The sequence below is a fragment of the Gracilinanus agilis genome, chromosome 4 (assembly GCF_016433145.1).
Source record: "Gracilinanus agilis isolate LMUSP501 chromosome 4, AgileGrace, whole genome shotgun sequence".
Lineage (NCBI taxonomy): Eukaryota > Metazoa > Chordata > Mammalia > Didelphimorphia > Didelphidae > Gracilinanus > Gracilinanus agilis.
The window spans coordinates 475,665,219-475,692,420 of NC_058133.1; the positions used below are offsets into that span (position 1 = coordinate 475,665,219).

Genomic DNA, 27,202 nt, shown 5'->3' on the forward strand with positions numbered 1-27,202 from the left:
TTTAATCAGGCTTTAGAAAGGATGACAGTCACCTATCCCTACAACATACCAACAGAATGTGCTAGCTCAGGTTTAATGGGGGTGGGGATGGGACAGGACTTTGAGTTTAACTGTCATGATCAGAAAGCTTCTGGGCTCTCAAGTGGCAGCCTGACGGGTTGGCCTTGGGACTGCTTTGGAAGAATATTCTCTAGCTTCCTGAGGGTCACAAGAAGAAAGGCTTCAGCTCTAATAATGAAAGCTAGAATAGGAATTACAAAAACTCAAGGAGAAAGGAGGTGGGTGGGTTTTTCCTATGTTAAGCCTGTCAGAACTTCTAAATGGGGCCATGAAAATACTTAGAACCCTGAATCCAAGATTGTGTAAGCCACTACTCATGATCACAGAATAATTGATTTGGCCCTCCCCTAGCTGCCCTAGAAATGAAAGAGAACCAACCATCTTCTGCAGGATAGGAGAGGCCCTAGCCTATGCGGCTATGTCCCTATTCCTTTCCCTACCCCACCTCCCAGTGACAAAAGCTAAGAACCCACCCATACCCACTCATATAGTTATCCCTGTTCCATGTCCGTCCAAGATTCTAGACCAGTTTTCTCTTTGATGGTCTTGATAATCTTACTTTCCCCCCCCTCAATAAAACACACCAGCAGCTTCAGAGGACTTCTGGGGTTTTTTTTGTGGGTGTTTTTTTTTTATTTCAAATACTGAAAAAGTTCCCTAGGCTCTTTGGGGCTCCCCCAAATTTCTGCCTCCCCCCAAGACTCACAGACCCAATTCCCATGGTATAGTTCTACTTCAAAGGGTCAGCAATCCTCAAAGACATTTAGATATATTAAAGTTATGATTCCCAGCCTGCTTTACAGACAGACAAGGGAGCTGTATTTACAGTGGTCAGATCTGGATGGACAGTCCCATTTACCTGACTCTAGATCACCCAGCACCAATCCCAGCACACAAGGCATTTTTTCTGCAGAACTGGACTGATCCATCTTCAGTCCATTTTCCCTATAGCAACCCCCACACCCAGCTATCACCAACCAAGGGCTACAAAAAGAGGGTAGTCAGCAATTTTTTTTTTTTTGCTCCAAGCCCCAATTCATATTACCCCATGTCCCTCCCACCCAACCCCACCCTCTCAACCCCACACCAGGATTTCATAGAGATTTTTTCCCAGAAGATGTTTGGAAAAATAAAACACAAAAAAAAAGATTCAAGGTCTTGGTGCTCAACCCGAGGGGCTCCATGCGCTGGGACACCGTCGGGCAGGGGCTTCTGCCTCTCCGGCCCGCAGCCAGGCCACCTCCTGACCCCCTAGCCGATAAGGCAAGGAGGGGCAGGAGCCAGCACAGGACCCAGGGGGGCAGCGTCTCAGGATCTGTCGGGAGCCCCGGGAAGCATCATTCAACTTGGCCACTGCGGACGAACACAGAAGAAAAAATAAAAACACTGTCAAGTAACAGGGTAAAAAGTACCCAGTCCCATACCTCTCCCCACCCCATAGTTCTGCTCCAAACTCGACAACTATTAAGCCACTTGGCTTTTTCCCCATTTCCATTCATATAGGGATTTTTTTTTTAAACTTTTCCCAGAGCATCAAAGGGAAAAAGAAGTGGGGAAGAGAGAAGTTCCCAATATTATTTTCCACACAGTAGCATTCTCCTTGCCCCTCTTGTAGTACCTGGGATGCCCAAAGAAACAAAAATCATCCTTTAGACAAAGAACAAATGATATCTGGGGTTTCAAATCTGGAGGGTAATTTCTTGGTTCAGAGGTAGGACCAAACCCATTCAAAATGGTCAAGCTGACTGAGGAAGCAGGACTGATGGAGTGGGGACACCTGAGCAGATGATGGAAGTTAACAGTTCCTTTGTTTAGACCTTACACAAAAACATCTTTTGGAGAGAACACAACCAAAATCCAACTTTTGAACAAGAATATTTGAGCTTATTTTGAAGAAAAAAACCTTTCCACGTTAATGAAGTTATGGAACTCCATATTATGAATTAAAAGACAGGCAGTTCAGAAAATCATTTGGTTCCCTGTTTTCATAGTTCATAGGTCATGGAGGAGGGCAATTTGCTCTAATCAATTTCCCTATCTCTTCTATGTAGTCCCTAAAAGTCAAACTTCATTATGATCATCAGTCCTGAGGCCTCACACTGGGCAATGGAAAGAGTAACTTGGAACGGAAAGAAATGAACAGAGAACTCAAGAAGATTGGAGATGAAAAGGACGTACAAAAATTATATATATATTTATATATATAATAATATATGCGACATATTTATGTACAAAGTGGTTGGGACAGGTGAGGCAACTATACAGGATGCTTAGCAATTCTCCCCTTCAACATAGGGTTTTTGACCTAGGAAGAGAGCATGAGGAAATGGAGCAAGAAACACAAAAATAATTATATACATTTACAAGTGGGAGCCAGTGGAGTTGTGGGTCAGGAAGACTGTGTCTCTGATCCTCCCATACCCTATGTTCTCAAGTGACAGCAAGAAATCTGACTGGTTAAGCAGGAAGGAAGTATATATACACACAGTATCTATATACACACATTAACAAGTTGATCAGTTAGTCATTCTCATAAGGTGAGTGAATGGATGATCAGGATTTATATAGTAAAAGGGCAAGTAGAGAACAACATTCACCCTTTCCAATAAGTAACATCGATAAGGCATAACCTGCTCAGACAATTATATTTAGGTCAAGGCATACCTTATTCTTCCTTATCACTTGCAACCCCTTCCCTTTGCATATTTATAAATGAGCCAGCCTTCTTTGCCTTCTTTGTCTTTTAGGATCGGGGAGTCCTGACCCCTAAGGAAACAGTTTTCTAGCACTTCTCTATACTACCCACTTTGACTGGTCTAATTATCTTTAAGACTTGCTGCTCCATACTTATGGCCTCTGCTACCACTTCTTGCCCTTTGGAGAGTAGATCCTTCGATTCCTTTCCTATTCCAGCTCCCTAACAATTTAGTTGGAGACTTTGATCACATGCAAAACATGGGACTTCATGTATTTATGATGAGCAGGTTCCCACTTGCCCAAGAACTATATACTCAGCTACTTTTTAGGCCTGGAGCCAATGTAGGTTAGGAAAGAAGATGAGTCAGAGACAAGCATCCATATTTTGCTTCTCAATTATCTTCCCCTGGTCCTGACACTTGCAGGACCTCATCCCCCTGGTACAACCTCCAAACCTCACTTTATGGAATCAACCTATAGTTCTGCCCTGACTGAAAAGACCACATCAAGCAACTGCAGAATTGCAGAGTCTAATACTTTAAAGTCACATGATTAACAGCAAAGAGCTTTTCAAGCAGAAACTCAGAACTAGAAGCAACTGGCTGGTCCAACTCCTGCAGTTAAAAGGAAAAGGAAATGAATGTAAAGAGGTTAAATAACTTATTCAAGGTCATACTACTACTGAGTGACCAAAATGGTAACAGAACTCAAGCAATGCATTAGGAGGGAAAGCAGGTTCTCCAAACCACATCTAGCACAATGCCATATGGAGACAAAGCAAAGTCCTGCCTTAAAAGGTAAAATCTGAAGGAGGAATAGATAGGCAGGCTTTTAAAGTTTTGTACAAATAACAGAGTTTCCTCCCTCTCTCAAGGATTATTCTAACCTGCCTCAGGAAAAGAATGGTCACCAGCCCAAAGGTGTCCTCCCAATTTTGGTGTCCATCCACCTGACCTCTAACCCTTGACTACAGATCATGTCCACCAAGGATGCTGTACCTATCACCAAAGGATCTCTGACTCCTTCCTTCCCACCTCCATAGGGTTACATCAGAACAAATCTAGGACAACCCCCCTTCTCAGGGGAAGGGGTGGGGGATACTTTTTCCACCCAACTTATAAAAGCTAATAAGTTAAACCATCATCTAATGCCAATATCTCACTAAGGAGGATCTTCAAGGCTGCAGGTGATACCCTGAAAATCTTCCTTGTTAACAAAAGGTCATGAACTGAGATAAAAGCCTCTCTTCAACCCACCTGCCCCCTTCCTGAGCAGCCTCCAGCTACCAACACAGGTCCAAAGTCATCTCTTGATTTGCTTGCTCCCTTTTGGTAAGATTATTGTGAAGATCTGAATGACTAATTGCTCAGCCCAGCCCAGCCTATAAATACAGAGAAGTCCGATGGTGGAGGAGGGGGAGGGGAGGGGCACAGGTTACCCCGCAAGCTTGCTGGTGACGAGGGAGGACTTTCTCTGGGGCAGGTCCTGTGGTGTGGGGATGTGGTCGCCTGTCACCGAGTTCTTGTCTGGTCCTGCACTTGGCAGCTGTTTGTTCTTCATCTTGGCTTTGGCCATGTTGTAGTCTCCTGAGTCAAAGTACTTTTGCTAGAAGACAAGGGAGGAAAATTTAGGTAAAAGCAGGGGCTAGGACTTTTGTGCTAGCTCAAAATGGAAACACTGATCTTTCTTCCAAACCCTGTTCAAAATTCACATTTATCAAATTAGCACATTTATCAAATTAGATTAGGTCTGATCACTCCTTGTCTTCTCACCACCTGCTTATTTTGTTCATATTGTTTATGATTCTTTATCTAAATCTTTTTCCTATAATCATATCTACTTTTCTACTTTACAGTTTGAATTCCCAGAGGTCAGGAGCCATACTTCATATTTCCTCTGAGCACAGCACGCAAAAGAAAGCATAATCAATATTGATGAATGAACAAGGGAATGAGAAGAGGAGCCTGATTGCCCTATCAGTCAGTCTTGGGTAGTCTCATCTATTAGCTGGAGATAAACTTTGTACTTGTAAAATAGGTTGAGAACTGAAATGAACTCCCTAGGCCAGGAAGTAAGAAGTTGGGCTAGTCTTTGAGGAAAATCTGATCTCTTCTCCACACTTTTCTACTGCTGAAAAATGCCTTGCCTGCATTATATTCAGCAAGGTGAATAGAAAATCAGTCTCCTATCACCAACTGTAACAAATACTCATGAACTAAGCTTCCAATTTCACCTATAAGAGAAAACATCTTTTGGCTCTTTAGGTACCTCAGAAGTTAAAGAATTCCACATAGGTGGCCATATACTTTCCTTCCTTAGTGGGAAATCATTCTGCATAAGATAACCTAGTCTCTGGGTGGAATATTAACAAAGGCTGGGGCTACCTCCAAGAGCCTGAAGTAGTCTTTATTATTCACTACATGAAGGAAGATTTCTATGGTAGGGATGTTTGGCCTTCCCTTCAGAGAGACACCCCAAGATTTAACAAAACACTATTAAGATATATACAGTATAGTTAGTATTCTTCAACTGTAAAGTGGGCAAATATCCAGAACAACCCAATGGACACAGAAACCATTTTTAGGGGAAGTCAGGATCCTATTCTCTCCCACCATCCTCTACCCACCTAAATTAAGCCTCCTTAGACCTCTCCTTTTTATCTCTACCCCTCTCCCACCAGGGTTGATGTGAACTATTATCATAATAAAGTTAACAATATCCTATCATGCTTCTTTCAAACTTCTGACACACCTAGGGATGGCAATCCTGATTATTCAGGTGTAAAATCTCACTAACAAAAGTTTATAAAGTTGCAGATTCCAGGAAAAGGGATAGCAGATTTCTATAGACTGCTTCCTCCTCCACCTAAACTGCCCTCAAATTTTATAGGGCCCAAATGACAAGTATATATAACAGAAATAAAGAACAGGCTGTGTCTCATACCCCCTTCTGGAGTCTCTTCATGAGGAAGTCAGAGCCCCCAGGCTTTTGTCCTAGGCTTGGGTATTTGGCCTTTAGCTTTGCCTCCTCAGCTCTCTCGGGGAGAATACCTTCTTTCTCCTGTGTGTCCTGGGGAAAAGAAATAAGAACCATTTTGTCAAACTAAAGACCAAGTACCAGCTACAGTTAATGTCCAAAATTGGCTTAGGTAGTAGGGGGGCAATACTCAAACATAACACTTTTAACTGTGGAGCAATTGTCATACTAAATAAAAGAAGGGACCATATGGCTGGCTCATTCTCAGCATAGAAGCTCAAAAATTAAGGACAAACTTTGGATGCCCCAAAATGAAAATGGCTACCTAAGCTATCAAAGAATGAGAAAGATAAATATAATGGCAGATTCTAGAGAGTTCTCTTTTGTTGTCATGTCTTAATAGTGCTAGGACAATTAATGTCTCTTCACATGGCCATCCCACAGTCATCTGAAAATTCAATTCATTTCTTAACTCTCTATTTGACTGGGGCAAGGCACTTAACCTCTTTCTGCCTCATCAAGAATAGATGTTGAAAACTGAACTCATTAGTTTTTAGCCACTCCTCCTTTTAACTTATATCCCAGTTAGACAACAAGCTCCTTGAGGGCAGAGACCATTTTTTTTTGTCTTCCTTTGTATCCCCAGCCCTTAACACAGGACCTAGAGTATAATAAGCATTCAATAAATACTTGCTGCTAGACTGACTCTTTAGCCTTAAAGACCACATGACCCTGAGCAAGTCACCTAACCTCCAAGTGTCTTGTTTCCTGGGTACAAGTACTTCTTCTCAGGGAAAGGGCCAATGAGAATGCTCCTAAGCTTCTGCTCTATACCTATTCAACACCATCCTAATTCATGCATTCATCATTTCTCACCTGCACTATTGCCATAGCACCCTAATTAGTTTCCCTGCTTCTGTTTCTCTCCCATTGCCAATCAATCCTCCACATAACTGCCAAATTTATGTTCCCAAAGCACAGGTCTAGACATGATACTCCCCACTCATGAAGCTTCAATGGCTTCCTAATGTCTACAGGATAAAATGCAAACTCTTGTTTGGCATTTTGTTTACCTACTGCTAACCTATCTTTTCAAATCAACTACACATCATTCCTCTTTCCTTCCAGCCAAACTGGCCTATTTATTGCTATGCAGTTGTCACCATGTCTGGCATACTTTCTCTCCTCATCTATATCTCTTAGAACCCCCAGTTTCCCTCAAGGCTCCATTAAAGTACTCTTCTACAAGGGTTCCTACCTAATGCCCCTAGGAATGACTTCTGAAATGTCTTGGGTTCGTTTGTATATACTATGTTGATTCTATTAAATATAATAAAGACTGAGCCACTGTGCTAGTATATAAAGATAAAAAGAAGCAATATCCCATTATTTAAAAGTTTTCATTTTATTGGGGGAGGAAGGAAAAGAGAAGAACTATCTAGAGGCACCTGAGCTCAGCCTTGAAGAAGAGAATTGGAGAAGCTGAGTTTAACAAAACCCAGGCAGGTTATATAAATGCATACAGGGAAATATAATGAGTTGAGAGGAACAGCTAGTACTCTTAATTTAACTGAATTGTGAGGGGAAAGAATATAGAATGACAACTGGAACCAGATTATGGAGTCCCATAAAACCAGACGGAATTTATATTTTATCCTAAAATGAATAGGAAGTTGCTGTAGGTTTTTGACAAGGATGTGGTCAGATTTGTGCCTTAAAAAGATTATACTGACAACTTTAGGGAAGATGAGAGAGGTATGACTGGGAGCAAGGAGATTATTGTATTAGTTCAGGTGAGAGATGAAGTCATAAAGTGGTCCAGATGAACTGAGAGAAATAGATAAGACTAGAGAAATTCTGAAGTAAAACTGTCAAGGCTTGGCAACCGAGAGCCCAGTGCCCTGCACATAGTAGGTGCTAATTGAATAATGGCAGCTGGCAAGTTGCACATTGTCTTGAGTTTTTTTTAAATTTTAAAATAAAATCCTTACCCACTGTCTTAGAACTTATTTTGGTTTCAAGGCAGAAGAGTGGTAAAGGCCAGGCAGTTGTGGTTTGCCCAGGATCACCTGGCTAGGAAGTGCCAGGAGCCTTGCCTTAAGATCTGCATAACTGGCACAAAAATGTCTGATTAGAAATTACTAGGCTTCACTAAACTAGGAAAATTCTAACAAAGGATGAAAATGTTGGAGACTATTTGAAAGACTGAATATGTCTGTGTGATATTGAGGTGTTATCTGCTTCAGTGCTAGATGGTCCTGGTCTGTTATGTTGGAGAGTCAAGGAAGTGGGGTGGTAAGAAAGGGAAGATCCTTTGAAGTCTTTTCTTTCCATCAAGGCCAAATTCAGGTGCCATATCCTTAGTGAAGCTGAAGCCTTCCCTCCTGAATGATAACTTCTGTCTCTTGCCTTTGCAATTCTCACTGTCTCATCAGAGGGCATGTCTCCGGGCCTCCCCCATGAGACTGAACTCCTGAAGTAAGGCCTGTGTTATATCTACCTTCGGGGTCTCACAGCCTAGGTCATAACAGGAAACTTGATCAATAGTGGCTGAATGAATATCAGTCTAGGAGATGTTTCCTTGCTATGTTGGTGATGACCTATTTGGCTGGAGGGATTCCATCCCAGTTGTCCAGCTCGCACCCCACCGCGGTGATAGTAGGAGTGGGAGTGAATTTTCTGCCTCTCTCACAGATCTCGCCTTAGGCCCTATGTCAGCCCCCTTTCATCCTGCTCCGTCTTGGTGGAGGTGGAGAACAGATTGTCTCAATCCTCCACAAACACGAATCTCCGACTTGTGAAAGCCTCCACCTTAAATAGATGTGACGAAGATCGCCGCCCCCATCAGCCCTGTTTATCAAGCGTTCGCCGGGTACTGGGCGGAAGAAGGTGAGGAGCCAAGGAACTTGGGGCTCCGAGACCCCACACGCGGACCAGCGTCCCAGCACCACGCCGCCCCCGTAATACACCAGATCTCTAGCCCACTTCATTCACTCAGCTCTCTCTCAACCCCTGCCCAGTGCCCAAGTCTGGCCAATCACAGCACGGCTAGTCCCACTTGAGTTACAGGCCCGCCGACCAATGAGGCCGACGCACAGTCCTGACCGACAGGCGGCCTAGCTAACCGGAGCTCAAAGGACCGGCGGTGGTGGGGCTCACCGTAAACTCCGAGGGAAGTGGCCAACCCAAGCGGAGCTCAGGACCCTACCCGCCAATAGGCGCCGGGGGAAGGCCAACATTCGCCCCACGGTAGCCCCGTCTCGCACCCCCCCTAGCCCCCTCCATTTCACCTGCTTCTCCTCTCCGGTCTCCTCCGAGGGGTTTTCAGCCTCCTGTTTCTGGGACATGGCAGGGCCGGGGCGACGGGAGTATGGGGCGCGCGGGGCGGCGATAGGAATAGGGAAGGGGGAGGGGAAGCGGGGAGAGGCTGCGTCTGCCTGCCCGGCTCCTGTCACTGGGGTAGCTCAGTCAAAATGGCGGCCCACTCCCGTGACGTTTGACGGCCTCTGCACGTAGGAACCAATGAGATTTGTGCGCCGGAGATGACGTCAAGACCCACCAATAACCGCTGGGCAAAGGTGGGCTCTCCGCTAGTGATGGGTAGGTGGCAAAGCCAATAGAGTAAGAGAATTAGTGACGATGACCAATAGAGAGCCTGTGGAGGCGGCTTCGCAGGCGGGGCTGCTGTTGCTGGGCTCTTAGTTCCTTTGGTCTGCTAGGTAGTGAGGGCAGGCCAGGAAAAATCCTCAGGGTTGCATTGAGAATGAGAAGCATCATTCGATTCTAATAAGCACTTTCATTTCCAGGTGGTGAGGAAATGGGAGCGCGTGGGAAAAGTAGAAAAGAATCAGGAGGTCATAGTGGAGTGTCAGCTAAATTGAGCACAGTGTGGCAACCGGGAACGTGGCATGGACAGGATGATGGTGATCATGTTGGACCGCTTTGTGTTTTTTCATGTGAGCGCTCCAGTGTCGGGGCCAGGCCCTTCTTGGCTATCCCTCGTGGTATCGACCACGGAGTAGGATACTCAGAGACTATTGGCTGGATGAAGGACTTAGATTCCAAATAGTCACTGAATTCCCATCAATTGTGGCCCGTCTGGCCAAAGTCTTGAGTGTAGGCACTGGTATCAGTCACAGCTCACATTTGCTTTGTGTTTTGCAAAGCATTCTTCTCCTCTTTCTCCTTCTCCTTCCATCAATACTGTGTTTTGGTTCTAAAGCAGAAGAATGCTAAGGGTTAAGGCAATGGGGGTAAGTGACTTGCCCAGGATCACACAGCTAGAAAGTATCTGAGGCCATATTTGAACCCAGGACGTCCTGTCTTTAGACCTGGTTCTCAATCTCAATCAGAGCCATTCAGCTGCTCCTTCTGCAAAACATTCTTTACACCAATTCAGTGAGGTAGGTAGTACGAGGATTGCTATTCTCATTTCACAGATTAGTAGTATTAGTAAAGATGTAGCCAACACACCAAGTCCTTGAGGATTCTCTAAGTGCTTTAGGTGTATTGTCTCAATTGGTTCTCACACTCCAACCCTGTAAAGGAAATGAGGTTGCCATCTCCATTAAAAACAAAAACAAAAAAACCTTACTTTCTGGGAATCGGGGTTAAGTGACTTGCCCAGAGTTACACAGCTAGGAAGTGTCTTGAGTTCAGATTTGAACCTAAGTCCCCCAGACTCTAGATCTGGGGCTCTATCCACTGTTCTACCTATAGCTGCCCCATGTCATCCCCATTGTAAAGATAAGGAGAAAGGCTGAGAGATTAAGTAATTGGACAAGGGTCATCTGAAGATGAAAATAACCATCATGATGATGATGGAGACAAGAGGAGGTTTAATAATTAAAGTTGGGTGGCCAAATGTAATAGTTAAAAATTTGGTTTGACAAAAATAATAATGGTTAAAAACGAATTGTTGGGTTGCTGTTTATAAAAAAGTTAAAACTATGAGTCAATAAGCTGTTAGTAGTTTTATTTACAGCAAGGTAGAAATATTAAAGTGGGAAATATAGGAAGGAGGTAGAAAATATCACTTAGCTAAAAATACCCTAAGTCTTGATCCTAGAGCCTCTGGATCAGGGGTCGGCAACCATTTTGGCTGTGAGAGCCATAAACGCCACATTTTTTAAAATGTAATTTCATGAGAGCCGTACAGTGCTCACAGCACGCACTCCTATAACAGCGCCTGAAAAAAAAAAATGGACTTTATGGCTCCTGCAGAAAGAGCCAGATACGGCTCGAGAGTCATATGTTGCCGACCTCTGCTCTAGATCTCACCAGAATCCAAAGTCCCGATCAGGAAGCTGAAATCCAAAGAGCCAAAGTCCAACAGGGTCTCCCAAGCTGCCTACAAGACAGGCTCCAACAGGCCTGTTGTGACATGCAGGAACTTCATACAACCTTTTCCCTAAGTAATAGGTTTAAAGATCTAGAGAGGTATCAACTGACCCACAGCCAGTTTAAGCTGACCCAAACCCAGGGAAGTATAGAACAACTGCAGTGTTTCTTAGAAAGTAATGCTTCTTCTGAATGGGTTGAAGGACCACTTTGGCCTTCTGACTTTCCAGAGAAAGATGTGATAACAATCCCTAAGAAAACTCTTGAATTGTGATATGGCATCAGACTGTCACTTCCAGACTTTTGGCAAGTAGTCTTGCACTAGTATATAGTTAATAAGTGTGCTCTGTAATTTTTGGATTGTGAAAATGAAGTTATATTGAAAATAAAAACAACAAAAAGCCACCGAGAACCTTCAACGCACAAAAGGCCAAGACCACCAAGAATTCTGTCAGAGCTCAGAGCTCAAGAATCAAAAAGAAAGCGAATCCCTCTCAGGCTCCGGCTTATATACAGTTTTCTCACCGGTCAGCTCTCTTCCTCACATCAGTGCTTGTGGCCTGTTAGGGCATGAACTTTCTTTGTTGGTAACTTTTTAAATGTTAAGAAGGGATACTTTAAGTTCTTGATTGATTAACTTAAAATAGACAAAGGGAATAAAAATTCCCTTTCACAGAGGTAAACCTGAGGTGGCAGAATTTTGTTGATGGAGGAGTTATTATCCAACCTCAGTTCAAAGCTAGTGTCTGAGACATGTCAAACTCAGGTTTTCCTGAGGCCAGGCTCAGCATTTACCTGCTAAACCACCTAGTGAAAGCTAAGAAAGGTTGAAAGTTTGCCTACCATCACACAGCCAGTAATGGTATTTGATACATGATCCTGTAGCAAAATCCATTCTTCTTTCTAAATCATTCTGCCTCTAAACTTCACTCTGGCTGTGGTCATATGGGTAGGCTATATAGAGAATATTGAATATACATGAGATATTCCCATCTACATAAGGGACAGATAGGAATATCTTGAAGAAGAAAAATTTAGGAGTCTAGAATATAGAGTGAAGAAGAAATAAGGGATAATTTCATCTTTTAAGATGATTGATCGATTAATGTAATGACTTTTTAATTTTTCCATAGCTCTCAATACTGATCGACATTTTTGTTGTATATTAGCTTCCAGAATATCTGTATACAATCATGGAACAGTGGAAAACATGCTGAATTTTGAGCTAGAGAATTGGAGTGCAAATCTCAGCTCTCTCACTACCCAAATAATCTTTTTTTTTTTTAAAGTATATAGAGGTATTATTATCTCCACTTTATAGAAGAGGAAACAAGCACAAGGAAGTATTTATATATGTGTGTATATATGTATATATAACCCTCACCTACTCTCTTAGAATCAATACTATGTATTGGTTCTAAGGCAGAAGAGGCAACGGAAGTTAAGTGACTTGCCCAGGGTCACACAGCTAGCAAGTGTCTGAGGCCAGATCCAAACCCAGGACTTCCAGTCTCCAGATCTGGCTCTCTATCCACCGAGCCACCCAGCTGCCCTGGAAGTTAAGTACTTTGCCCAAAGTCATGAAGCTATGTAACTGCTGAGACAGGATTCATACCCAGGTATTATTGGCCCCTAAGTCTAGTCCTCCAATATAATGGATATTTGTTAGAGACCTACTAAGTACAGAATACTATGCATGAGGTGCCAGTGATGAGAAATTTTATTAGATTTTTATATTTATATTTATATTTTATATTTATATTTGAAATGTTTCCTACACTCAAGGAGATTCCATTCTACTTGGGCACCCAGCATATTTGCAGATAAGTAAGTATTAGATCATTTGACTACCCAAATAATCTCAAACCAAGTCATTTAAATTCTTTGGGGCTCAGTTTCCAAGTCTGTAAAATAAGGGAGTTAATTTAAATTATTGCTGTTTTTGCCATCCAACTCTTCATGACCCCATCTGGAGCTTCCTTCCTTCCTTCCTTCCTTCCTTCCTTCCTTCCTTCTTTCTTTTTCTTGTTTTCTCTCTTTCTTTCATCTTTAGCTTCTGTCTTCAAATTAATACTAATTATTGGTTCCAAGGCAGAAGAGCAATAAGAGATAAAACAATTAGGATTAAGCAACTTGCCCAGAGTCACACAGCTAGGAAGTATCTGAAGTCACATGTGAACTCAGGACCTCTTATCTCCAGGTCTGACTGAACCACCTAGTTGTTTCCCTCACCCCACCTCTCCCCATTTGGGATTTTCTTAGCAAAGATACTAGCATGGTTTACCATTTCCTTTTCCAAATTATTTTCACAGAAGGAATTGAGGCAAACAAGGTTAAAAGTGACTTGCAGGGGGTCACACAGTAAGTACTGGAGGCTGAATTTGAACTCGGGAAGTCCTGACTTCAGTTTGGACATCTTATCCACTTAGCCACCTGGCTGCCCCTAAATGATCTCTACATCCATCCAAATTCTAAATATATGACTTATGACTTCACATTCTCCCGATTCTGCCACCTTTTTAAGCCATATACTGTTTTGTCTACTCAAGCAACCTCTGCCTCTGTCTTGCCCCCTCCCTATTTTTTTTTCCTTTTCAAACTTTCTAATTTACCTCTCAGTAATTTCTCAGGCCATTCTTCGGCTCTGCCATCTCTTTCATCATCATTTAGTCAATCTGACTCTTATATTGTCTTTTACTCTTGAATCCCTTGTCCCTTTATCTTATCATAGCTCATATATTTCCAAACCTCAGTCGATTACACTTACTATTCACCATCCCATCTTCTACTCACAGAGCTGGCTGCCATAGATTTTTCTAAATCATTAATTTGACCATGCCACTGCTTAATGAGCTCCAGTGGCTTCCTATTAACTCCAGCATTGAGTATAAACCACTTGGCATTTAAAGCTCCTCCTAATCTGGCCCTTCTCTAGTTTTTCAGTTTTATTACACTTTAAAAAATGAAGTGACAAATGTGTTGCTTGTCTGCATTGATGGGGAGAATATGGGAAAACTCTTCTATTAGCAGTTATCCACATTGGTTCAGAACAAAAGCAATAGATGATGATGATGATGATGATGATGATGATGACAATGACAGGAAGTGTTCTAAATAAAAATTAATCTTGGAAGCTTATTACTAAATTTACAAGTGTTTATTAATAAAGAGAAAGAAAGATAGAAATAAGGTTTCCAGTGTTTCCAACTTAGGATCAAGTCTTGGATTCCAACCTAGCTTGGTTCCTCAAGCTGCTGCTTGCCAGAGAACAAGAGATAAGATAAAAAAGGGACCAGGAGCAAGCTCAGAGAGTTAGTTCAGGGAGAAGAATGGGAGAAAAGGGAGTGACTCTGCTTCCCTCCTTCCTTCATTGGCTTTTCAAACCTTCCTCTCAGCCCTCCCCCAGAGTCTTCCAGATCCTTCAAATAGTTAGTGGCCTTACTATGTCATGCCATCATGTCAGGCCTGCCCTTGTGTTAGGTTTGAGTTAGGATGCCTGCATCAGATAATCAGATATGTGACTCTGATTCCTATGTTGAGTCTTTCCAGGACAGAGGTCCCCAGATAATTTTAATTCACACAGAAGTATACCTAAGGTGGCAGAATTTTGTTGAGGAAAGAGTTAAGATATTATCCAACCCGAAAGTTCAAATTAGAATACTAGCAAAATGAAACTTGACTTTAGGATTTACCCCCCACAAATCTAGTTTCTAGGTGATTGTAGTTGAAAGAGTTTTGTCAGCCTTCACAAAGAACCAGACAAATGAATTCACACCAAAGTGTTCTTGCTCTGTTCTGGGAAGGGAAAAAAATCTCTCTTATTAATTTCACTTGGCTTTATTGATTTTAAGATGACAAGGAGGTGGGGGCGGTTAGGTGGCTCAGTGGATTGAGAGGCAGGCCAAGAAATGGAAGGTCCTGGGTTCAATTGGCCTCAGACACTTCCTAGCTGTGTGACCCTGGGTGAGTCACTTAATCCCCATTGCCTAGCCCTTACCACTCTTCTGCCTTGGAACCAATACATAATATTGATTCTAAGATGGAAAGTAAGGGTTAAAAAAATGATAAGGAGATGAGGAGAAAAGTTTTGTCCCTTAATACAGTTCTGGCAAGAAACTTCAGAGGACTGGCTAAAGATTGAAGAAAAACCATCACAAAATGATGAGCCTCCACTTTGGAGCCTATGGTAGCATAGAGCACTCAGAGTTCAAAACAGAAAATATGACCATTGTAGAAAGAAATCTGAATCAGTCTTCCTTTGACAAAATAGACAAAAATACAATAAAACACAGATAATGTTAATTTGTGGTTTTCTAAATCACTATGCAGCCTGCTAGAATCTGTTTCTATTTGACTTTGACACCACTAATGTTAAGTAAACTTGCAAAGATGGATTGAAGCCAAGGGGTGAAGGACTTGAAATGCCAAATGGAAGACTGAAGTTGATCCTAAAGGCAAGAGAAACTAATTAAGCAGAAGAGTGGTATGGTCACTTTGGCTGCTCTGCAGAGAATGAATTGGAGGAAGGAGAGACTTGAGGCAGACAATTAGGAGCTTTTTATGATGGCAATTAGGAGGCTTTTATGATGGCCTAGCTCAGTGATGGTGAACCTTTTAGAGATGGAGTGCCCCGCCCTGCCCCCCACCCCTTACCCCAGACAGGAGAGGGAGGAAGCACTCCCATTGGGCTGTTGGGCAGAGGGGCCAGTGAAGTGAGGTATGTCCTCAAGTACATGGAGAGGGAGAGGGGAACAGCTCTGCCCCAAGTCCCTCTGGCTTTCTAGTAACAAATCCTGGTAGGTGACTGCAGGTGTACTCACAGAGAGTTCTGCATGCCATCTTTGACATGTGTTCCATAGGTTCACCATCACTGGTCTGGGTGAGAGTTGATGAGGATCTGACTTAGGATAGTAACAGTGAGTGGAAGAAAGGAAACGAATGAGATTGTGTGTGTGTGTGTGTGTGTGTGTGTGTGTATATAGGGGGGACTCAACTAGACTTAGTAAGTGACTGGCTTTGTAGGGGAAGAAAATAATGTCAAAAATGCAAACCTCTGTGAATAGAAGGATGCTGGTGCCCTCAACAGAAACAGGGAAACGAGGAGGAATGGGGTTTAGGGAAAAGATGAGTTCTGTTTTGTATGTGTTGAGTTTAAGGGGCCTGTGGGACTGCCAGTTTGAAAAATCTGGTAAACATTTCTTTGCCAATTCTAATTTCCTCTTTTTAATCCTCTCTTCTTAAAGTCTTTTGTCATTTGACACTGTTGACCACCTTCTCTGGGATACTTTCCCTTCTCTGGGTTTTTGTGACTGTTCTCTCCTGGGTCNCTGTCACTTCCAGACTTTTGGCAAGTAGTCTTGCACTAGTATATAGTTAATAAGTGTGCTCTGTAATTTTTGGATTGTGAAAATGAAGTTATATTGAAAATAAAAACAACAAAAAGCCACCGAGAACCTTCAACGCACAAAAGGCCAAGACCACCAAGAATTCTGTCAGAGCTCAGAGCTCAAGAATCAAAAAGAAAGCGAATCCCTCTCAGGCTCCGGCTTATATACAGTTTTCTCACCGGTCAGCTCTCTTCCTCACATCAGTGCTTGTGGCCTGTTAGGGCATGAACTTTCTTTGTTGGTAACTTTTTAAATGTTAAGAAGGGATACTTTAAGTTCTTGATTGATTAACTTAAAATAGACAAAGGGAATAAAAATTCCCTTTCACAGAGGTAAACCTGAGGTGGCAGAATTTTGTTGATGGAGGAGTTATTATCCAACCTCAGTTCAAAGCTAGTGTCTGAGACATGTCAAACTCAGGTTTTCCTGAGGCCAGGCTCAGCATTTACCTGCTAAACCACCTAGTGAAAGCTAAGAAAGGTTGAAAGTTTGCCTACCATCACACAGCCAGTAATGGTATTTGATACATGATCCTGTAGCAAAATCCATTCTTCTTTCTAAATCATTCTGCCTCTAAACTTCACTCTGGCTGTGGTCATATGGGTAGGCTATATAGAGAATATTGAATATACATGAGATATTCCCATCTACATAAGGGACAGATAGGAATATCTTGAAGAAGAAAAATTTAGGAGTCTAGAATATAGAGTGAAGAAGAAATAAGGGATAATTTCATCTTTTAAGATGATTGATCGATTAATGTAATGACTTTTTAATTTTTCCATAGCTCTCAATACTGATCGACATTTTTGTTGTATATTAGCTTCCAGAATATCTGTATACAATCATGGAACAGTGGAAAACATGCTGAATTTTGAGCTAGAGAATTGGAGTGCAAATCTCAGCTCTCTCACTACCCAAATAATCTTTTTTTTTTTAAAGTATATAGAGGTATTATTATCTCCACTTTATAGAAGAGGAAACAAGCACAAGGAAGTATTTATATATGTGTGTATATATGTATATATAACCCTCACCTACTCTCTTAGAATCAATACTATGTATTGGTTCTAAGGCAGAAGAGGCAACGGAAGTTAAGTGACTTGCCCAGGGTCACACAGCTAGCAAGTGTCTGAGGCCAGATCCAAACCCAGGACTTCCAGTCTCCAGATCTGGCTCTCTATCCACCGAGCCACCCAGCTGCCCTGGAAGTTAAGTACTTTGCCCAAAGTCATGAAGCTATGTAACTGCTGAGACAGGATTCATACCCAGGTATTATTGGCCCCTAAGTCTAGTCCTCCAATATAATGGATATTTGTTAGAGACCTACTAAGTACAGAATACTATGCATGAGGTGCCAGTGATGAGAAATTTTATTAGATTTTTATATTTATATTTATATTTTATATTTATATTTGAAATGTTTCCTACACTCAAGGAGATTCCATTCTACTTGGGCACCCAGCATATTTGCAGATAAGTAAGTATTAGATCATTTGACTACCCAAATAATCTCAAACCAAGTCATTTAAATTCTTTGGGGCTCAGTTTCCAAGTCTGTAAAATAAGGGAGTTAATTTAAATTATTGCTGTTTTTGCCATCCAACTCTTCATGACCCCATCTGGAGCTTCCTTCCTTCCTTCCTTCCTTCCTTCCTTCCTTCTTTCTTTTTCTTGTTTTCTCTCTTTCTTTCATCTTTAGCTTCTGTCTTCAAATTAATACTAATTATTGGTTCCAAGGCAGAAGAGCAATAAGAGATAAAACAATTAGGATTAAGCAACTTGCCCAGAGTCACACAGCTAGGAAGTATCTGAAGTCACATGTGAACTCAGGACCTCTTATCTCCAGGTCTGACTGAACCACCTAGTTGTTTCCCTCACCCCACCTCTCCCCATTTGGGATTTTCTTAGCAAAGATACTAGCATGGTTTACCATTTCCTTTTCCAAATTATTTTCACAGAAGGAATTGAGGCAAACAAGGTTAAAAGTGACTTGCAGGGGGTCACACAGTAAGTACTGGAGGCTGAATTTGAACTCGGGAAGTCCTGACTTCAGTTTGGACATCTTATCCACTTAGCCACCTGGCTGCCCCTAAATGATCTCTACATCCATCCAAATTCTAAATATATGACTTATGACTTCACATTCTCCCGATTCTGCCACCTTTTTAAGCCATATACTGTTTTGTCTACTCAAGCAACCTCTGCCTCTGTCTTGCCCCCTCCCTATTTTTTTTTCCTTTTCAAACTTTCTAATTTACCTCTCAGTAATTTCTCAGGCCATTCTTCGGCTCTGCCATCTCTTTCATCATCATTTAGTCAATCTGACTCTTATATTGTCTTTTACTCTTGAATCCCTTGTCCCTTTATCTTATCATAGCTCATATATTTCCAAACCTCAGTCGATTACACTTACTATTCACCATCCCATCTTCTACTCACAGAGCTGGCTGCCATAGATTTTTCTAAATCATTAATTTGACCATGCCACTGCTTAATGAGCTCCAGTGGCTTCCTATTAACTCCAGCATTGAGTATAAACCACTTGGCATTTAAAGCTCCTCCTAATCTGGCCCTTCTCTAGTTTTTCAGTTTTATTACACTTTAAAAAATGAAGTGACAAATGTGTTGCTTGTCTGCATTGATGGGGAGAATATGGGAAAACTCTTCTATTAGCAGTTATCCACATTGGTTCAGAACAAAAGCAATAGATGATGATGATGATGATGATGATGATGATGACAATGACAGGAAGTGTTCTAAATAAAAATTAATCTTGGAAGCTTATTACTAAATTTACAAGTGTTTATTAATAAAGAGAAAGAAAGATAGAAATAAGGTTTCCAGTGTTTCCAACTTAGGATCAAGTCTTGGATTCCAACCTAGCTTGGTTCCTCAAGCTGCTGCTTGCCAGAGAACAAGAGATAAGATAAAAAAGGGACCAGGAGCAAGCTCAGAGAGTTAGTTCAGGGAGAAGAATGGGAGAAAAGGGAGTGACTCTGCTTCCCTCCTTCCTTCATTGGCTTTTCAAACCTTCCTCTCAGCCCTCCCCCAGAGTCTTCCAGATCCTTCAAATAGTTAGTGGCCTTACTATGTCATGCCATCATGTCAGGCCTGCCCTTGTGTTAGGTTTGAGTTAGGATGCCTGCATCAGATAATCAGATATGTGACTCTGATTCCTATGTTGAGTCTTTCCAGGACAGAGGTCCCCAGATAATTTTAATTCACACAGAAGTATACCTAAGGTGGCAGAATTTTGTTGAGGAAAGAGTTAAGATATTATCCAACCCGAAAGTTCAAATTAGAATACTAGCAAAATGAAACTTGACTTTAGGATTTACCCCCCACAAATCTAGTTTCTAGGTGATTGTAGTTGAAAGAGTTTTGTCAGCCTTCACAAAGAACCAGACAAATGAATTCACACCAAAGTGTTCTTGCTCTGTTCTGGGAAGGGAAAAAAATCTCTCTTATTAATTTCACTTGGCTTTATTGATTTTAAGATGACAAGGAGGTGGGGGCGGTTAGGTGGCTCAGTGGATTGAGAGGCAGGCCAAGAAATGGAAGGTCCTGGGTTCAATTGGCCTCAGACACTTCCTAGCTGTGTGACCCTGGGTGAGTCACTTAATCCCCATTGCCTAGCCCTTACCACTCTTCTGCCTTGGAACCAATACATAATATTGATTCTAAGATGGAAAGTAAGGGTTAAAAAAATGATAAGGAGATGAGGAGAAAAGTTTTGTCCCTTAATACAGTTCTGGCAAGAAACTTCAGAGGACTGGCTAAAGATTGAAGAAAAACCATCACAAAATGATGAGCCTCCACTTTGGAGCCTATGGTAGCATAGAGCACTCAGAGTTCAAAACAGAAAATATGACCATTGTAGAAAGAAATCTGAATCAGTCTTCCTTTGACAAAATAGACAAAAATACAATAAAACACAGATAATGTTAATTTGTGGTTTTCTAAATCACTATGCAGCCTGCTAGAATCTGTTTCTATTTGACTTTGACACCACTAATGTTAAGTAAACTTGCAAAGATGGATTGAAGCCAAGGGGTGAAGGACTTGAAATGCCAAATGGAAGACTGAAGTTGATCCTAAAGGCAAGAGAAACTAATTAAGCAGAAGAGTGGTATGGTCACTTTGGCTGCTCTGCAGAGAATGAATTGGAGGAAGGAGAGACTTGAGGCAGACAATTAGGAGCTTTTTATGATGGCAATTAGGAGGCTTTTATGATGGCCTAGCTCAGTGATGGTGAACCTTTTAGAGATGGAGTGCCCCGCCCTGCCCCCCACCCCTTACCCCAGACAGGAGAGGGAGGAAGCACTCCCATTGGGCTGTTGGGCAGAGGGGCCAGTGAAGTGAGGTATGTCCTCAAGTACATGGAGAGGGAGAGGGGAACAGCTCTGCCCCAAGTCCCTCTGGCTTTCTAGTAACAAATCCTGGTAGGTGACTGCAGGTGTACTCACAGAGAGTTCTGCATGCCATCTTTGACATGTGTTCCATAGGTTCACCATCACTGGTCTGGGTGAGAGTTGATGAGGATCTGACTTAGGATAGTAACAGTGAGTGGAAGAAAGGAAACGAATGAGATTGTGTGTGTGTGTGTGTGTGTGTGTGTGTATATAGGGGGGACTCAACTAGACTTAGTAAGTGACTGGCTTTGTAGGGGAAGAAAATAATGTCAAAAATGCAAACCTCTGTGAATAGAAGGATGCTGGTGCCCTCAACAGAAACAGGGAAACGAGGAGGAATGGGGTTTAGGGAAAAGATGAGTTCTGTTTTGTATGTGTTGAGTTTAAGGGGCCTGTGGGACTGCCAGTTTGAAAAATCTGGTAAACATTTCTTTGCCAATTCTAATTTCCTCTTTTTAATCCTCTCTTCTTAAAGTCTTTTGTCATTTGACACTGTTGACCACCTTCTCTGGGATACTTTCCCTTCTCTGGGTTTTTGTGACTGTTCTCTCCTGGGTCACTTTTTTGCTTAACTATTCCTTCTCAGTCTTTGGTCATCCTTAAAAACTTTTCACTAGATCCTACCTACTCACTAGCTATCATCCTATATTTCATTTTTTAGTTAAACTTTCTCAAAAAAGTTAAGTAAGTCTTCTGACTTCCCCCTTTCTCACTCCCTTTTAATTCCCATCAAACTGGGTTTATGACTTCATCATCCAACTGAAACTACTCTGCAAAATTACTATTGTACTATTCTCATGAATCTGGTTTCTCCTCTTTACCTTTTTTTCAAACAGTTCCTGTTTTCCTGAATTCTAAGGAACAGTTTTAAAGGCTTGGGAGTTATAAATAATAATGTAATTTTTTCCTGATGTAATTTCCATAATGAAAAAGAAATGTTTGCTGACTGAGAAGAAGGGACTTCAGGGAACACTTCAGAGAAATTCAGGTCTGGGAAAATCCACCAATGATCTATTTTTTTAAATAAAAAATTAAATTTATTTCATTAAATATTTCCCAATTACATGTAAAAAAATTAACAATCACTTTTTAAAATTTTGAATTCCAGGATGGAGCCAAGATGGCAAAGAAGGTACTAGTACCCATCTGATTTCTACAAATTACCCTCAAAAAGCAATGATATAACACCTAAAAACAAATTCTGGAGCATTATAACCCTTAAAAGGACAAATTGAAGTAATTTTTCAGCCCCAAACAACTTAGAAGCCATAATGAGGGATCTAGTGCACAGAGGTGGAGGTGGAGCTCAGCTCAACAGGGCAAACTCCACCTAGGCAACATGGCTTGGGTCCTACTAAAGAAGCAGCTAAGGCTTCAGGAACTCTCAACCACAAATGGTAAGGGGGATCAGACAACTGCTCAGAAGGAGATTAATGGGATCCCTTTGCTGGCTCTGGGTGTAATACTTTTGTCAAATTGCCCATATGCAGAACCAGGTTGCAGTTCTGGGGCACAGTTGCAGGGTGAGGAAGAACACCAGCATATGCCAGCACTGCAGCTACTGGGGAGTAGGAGATTCTGGTCACAGTTCCAATGGGTAAAAGAGTGCTAGAGATTACTCACAGATGAGAGCACAGAAACTATACCTCTCCTTACATCATACCACCTTGGAGGAACTGAAAGCAGATAGATCTCAAGGGCTATCTCTGAAGGCAGCTACACAAAGAACTTGAAGCTTGGAACAGTGCTCCCTTTACCATAATTTCAAAGCCCAACTTTTACAGTTTTTTAAACTAAAAGAAAAGAAAAAGGCAGGAAAATGAGCAAACAACAAAAATAGAAACTCAACATGAAAAGTTATTTTGGTGCCAGGGTAGACTCAAACTCAAAAGACAACAAAATCGGGGCAGCTGGGTAGCTCAGTGGAGTGAGAGTCAGGCCTAGAGACAGGAGGTCCTAGGTTCAAACCCGGCCTCAGCCACTTCCCAGCTGTGTGACCCTGGGCAAGTCACTTGACCCCCATTGCCCACCCTTACCAACCTTCCACCTATGAGACAATACACCGAAGTACAAGGGTTTAAAAAAAAAAAAAAAGACAACAAAATCAATACTGCTTCATCTAAAACCTCTAAGAAAAGTATTAAATGCTCTCAGGCCCAAAAAGAATTAATAAAGTAGCTCAAAAATATTTTAAAAATCAAATAAGAGAGGTAGAAAAGAAATTGAGAAAAGAAATGAGAGTGATACTGGAAAATCATGAAAAAAGAATCAATAGCTTGGTAAAGAAAGCACAAAAAAATATTGAAATGAATATCTTAAAAAAAGAATAGACCAATTGGTAAGACAGGCACATCGATCCAAAGAAGAGAACTTCTTAAAAAGCATGAGCAGTCAAATGGCAAAAGAAATACAAAAATGGACCAAAGAGAAAAACTTCTTGAAAGACAAAATTGGTCCTTTGAAAAAAGAGGTCCAAAAATTCACTGAGGAAAAGAGCTCTTTACAAAGTAGAGTTGGCCAAATGGAAAAGGAAGAACAAAAGCTTGAACAAGAAAATCATGCTTTAAAAATTAGAATTAAGCAAGTGGAAGCTAATGACTCCATGAGACATCAAGAAACCATCAAAGTCAAAAGAATGCAAAAATAGAAGAAAATGTGAAATATCTCATGGAGGAAAAAAACTGACCTGGAAAATAAATCCAGGAGAGGTAATTTAAGAATTATTGGACTACCTGAAAGCATTAAAAAAGAGTTTAGACTCATTTTTTAAGAAATCATCAAGGAGGCAGCTGGGTAGCTCAGTGGATTGAGAGCCAGGCCTAGAGACGGGAGGTCCTAGGTTCAAATCCAGCCTTAGACACTTCCCAGCTGTGTGACCCTGGGAAGTCACTTGACCCCCGTTGCCTACCCTTACCACTCTTCCACCTAGGAGCCAATACAAGGTTTAATAAATAAATAAATACTTATTTGTAAAAAAATAAAAGAAATCATCAAGGAAAACTTCCCTAATATTCTAGAACCATAGGACAAAATAGAAATTGAAAGAATCTATTGATCACCTCATGAAAGAGAACTCAAAAGGTTAACTCCCAGCAAATCCCAAAATTCTCAGGTAAAGGACAAAATATTGTAAGCAACCAAAAAGAAACAATTCAAATATCATGGAGCCACAGTCAGGATGACACAAGACTTGGTGGCTTCTATATTAAAGGACCAGAAGGCCTAGAATATGACATTCCAGAGGGCAAAGGAGCTAGGACTTCAATCAAGAATCATTTACCCAGCAAAATTGAGCATAATCCTTCAGGGGGAAAAATGGATATTTAATGAAATAGAGAACTTTCAAACATTTCTTTCTTTTTTTAAATTAAGAAAAATTTTCCATGGTTACATGATTCATGTTCTTTCCCTCCTTTTCTCCCACACCCTTCCCATAGCCAATGCACAATTGGGTTTTACTTGTGCCATTTAGCAAGACCGATTTCCAGATTATTGGTGATGGTTTAGAGTCTATATCCCTAATCATATCCCCATTAACCCATGTGATCAAGTAGTTGTTTTTCTTCTGTGTTTCTGCTCCCACAGTTCTTTCTCCGGATGTGGATAGTGTTCTTTTTCATAAGTCCCTCAAAGTTGTCCTGGATCATTGCATTGCTGCTAGCAGAGAAGTCCATTACATCTTTCAAACATATCTGATGAAAAGACCAGAGCTGAACCAGGAGAACACTGTACAGTGACAGGAATACTTTATAATGAACAACTGTGAATAACAGCTATTCTTAGCAACATAGTGTTCCAGAACTATCCCAAAAGACTCATGATGAAAAATGCCATCTACTTCCAGAGAAAAAGAATTGTCTGAATCTAGATCAAAGCAAACTTTTTTCATTTTCTCAGTTCTTTTTTTTTTTTTTTCTATTTGAGCTTTCTTTCACAAAAGGATTAATATGGGGAAATGTTTTACATGAGTGTACATGTAAAATCTGCATGAGATTGCTTACAATCTCAAGGGTCTTAGAGGGTTAGGGGGAGGGAGAGTGGGAGAGAGAGATTTTGAGATTCAATATTCTTTCTCTTTTAATATCTGCCTTCATCATTTTTGTAAACAACTAAAGAGGTATAGATTACAAGAAGTAAAATAGATAATTTTGATTATACGAAATTTAAAAGGCTTTGTATAAACAAAAGTAATACAGCCAAAATTAAAAATCAAACTGCTGCATCAGTCAATTCCCATTTTGTACCTTCGCGTGCTCAGGTAACCAAAAGAGCCCGCCCCTCCTGACTCCAGGAGTCTTATCCCCTCTCTTACATCATCAGGCTTCCTGTCTGCCTCCATTTTTACAAGAGGAATCATGGGAAATATAGTTTTCCAAAGTCCCCTAAAATGTCCACAGGAAGTTTGTCATATAATCTACATACCTTAATGCTCAAATGAGCCCCAAATAGCTCTTAAATAGAGTCCCAGAAATTCTAAATAACACATTAGTCATTAACTATTTCCCTATCCATAGATCTAACAGGTATAGTTTTCCATGGTCCCTTTATTATATTAACCTTTATGTTTTAAATAATTTCTTCATTCTGTCCTCATCTTGGTATATGGTGTTAAATATTGATCTAGTTAGTTTCCGCCAAACTGGTTTTCAGTTCCTAGCAATTTTTGTCAAATGTTGATTTCTTGCCCCCTAAGCTTGGATCTTTAGGTTTATCAAACACTGGATTACTATAGACATTTAGTACTGTGTATTGTATACCTAATTTATTCTCCTAATCCACCACTCTTTTTCTTAGCCAGTACCAGATTGTCTTGATAATTACTACTTTGTAATAATGTTTGAAATCTGGAAATGCTAGGCTACCATCCTTCACATTTTTTTTCCCATTGATTCTCTTGATATTCATGATCTTTTGTTCCTCCAGATGAATTTCTAGTTCTAAAATAATTCTCTGGTAGTTTGATTGACATAGCACTAAATAAGTAAATTAACTTAGGAAGCACTGTCATTTTCATCATATTGGCTTGGTCTACGCATGAGCAATGAATATTTCTCCAATTCTTTATTTGAGTGAAAAATGTTTTGTAATTGTATTCATTTAGTACCTGTCTTAGTAGGTAAAGTCCCAAGTATTTTACATTGACTACAGTTATTTTTAGTGGAATTTCTTTTACTATCTCTTCCTGTTGGATTTTGTTGGCAGTGTATAGAAATGCTGATGATATGTATAGGTTTATTTTATTTCCTGCAGTTTTGCTGAAGTTGTTTCAATTATTATTTTTTTTTTACATTTATTAATATTCATTTTTAACATGGTTACATGATTCATGCTCCTCCTTTCCCCTTCAACCCCCCCCCCCGCACCCCCCCTACCCATGCGCATTTCCACTAGTTTTGTCATGTGTCCTTGATCAAGACCAATTTCCAAATTGTTGGTAGTTGCATTGGTGGGGTAGTTTCGAGTCCACATCCCCAATCATGTCCACCCCAACTCATGCGTTCAAGCAGTTGTTTTTCCTATATGTTTCCTCTCCTGCAGTCCCTCCTCTGAATGTGGGCAGCATCTTTACCATAAATCCCTCAGAATTGTCCTGGGTCATTGCATTGCTGCTGGTTCAGAGGTCCATTACATTCGATTTTACCACAGAATGTCAGTCTCTGTGTATAGAGTTCTTCTGGCTCTGCTCCTTTCGCTCTGCATCAGTTCCCGGAGGTCTCTCCAGTTCGCCTGGAACTTCTCCAGTTTATTATTCCTTTTAGCACAATAGTATTCCATCACCCGCATATACCACAGTTTGTTCAGCCATTCCCCAATTGAAGGACATCCCCTCCTTTTCCAGTTTGTTGCCACCACAAAAAGCGCAGCTATAAATATTTTCGTACAAGTCTGTTTATCTATGATCTCTTTGGGGTACAAACCCAGCAATGGTATGGCTGGGTCAAAGGGCAGGCTCAATTATTTTTTTAATTGATTCTATAGGATTCTCTATATATACTATCATATCATCTATATATATACTATCATATCATCTCCAAAATGATAGTTTTGTTTCCTCATTGCCTATTATAATACCCAGATTTTAGCCAATAAAGAATTTCCTCAAGAATCACATTATTTATTAAACAGATACATGTGTCTGCTAACAAAGAATGGATATTTCACCAGCCTCTTCAGCAAAAGACTGAGTGAGCCTGGACTCTCTCCTTTAAAGGAAGGTGGGTATTCTTTTTGATTGACCTTAATGGGTTTTTTCTTGGACCTCCTAAGGCAATCCCCACTGGTGGATATTTTGAAAGAAGTGGACTTGGAGACTTCAATTCCTCCCTC

At 41.0% G+C, this 27,202-nt stretch overlaps 1 protein-coding gene across 1 annotated transcript; it reads right to left on the reverse strand.

Moving 5' to 3' along the window:
- Positions 1-525: 525 nt before the first annotated feature.
- On the reverse strand, positions 526-9,208 carry ENSA (endosulfine alpha). The gene is made up of 4 exons (XM_044672658.1): positions 9,024-9,208; positions 5,701-5,826; positions 4,196-4,362; positions 526-1,413 (listed from the first exon to the last, which is right to left on the reverse strand). The coding sequence occupies exons 1-4, from the start codon at positions 9,078-9,080 to the stop codon at positions 1,398-1,400; spliced, it is 366 nt and encodes a 121-aa protein (XP_044528593.1). The 5' UTR covers positions 9,081-9,208; the 3' UTR covers positions 526-1,397.
- Between the last annotated feature and the right edge of the window lie 17,994 nt (positions 9,209-27,202).

What these genes read in the sequence shown, in the direction of transcription:
- ENSA (XM_044672658.1), bottom strand. Translation starts at nt 9,080, where the DNA reads ATGTCCCAGAAACAGGAGGCTGAAAACCCCTCGGAGGAGACCGGAGAG. An exon ending in AGACCGGAGAGGAGAAGCAG is followed by an intron (nt 5,827 to 9,023) that starts GTGAAATGGAGG and finishes TCTTTTCCCCAG; the next exon opens with GACACACAGGAGAAAGAAGG. An exon ending in TGAAGAGACTCCAGAAGGGG is followed by an intron (nt 4,363 to 5,700) that starts GTATGAGACACA and finishes CTTGTCTTCTAG; the next exon opens with CAAAAGTACTTTGACTCAGG.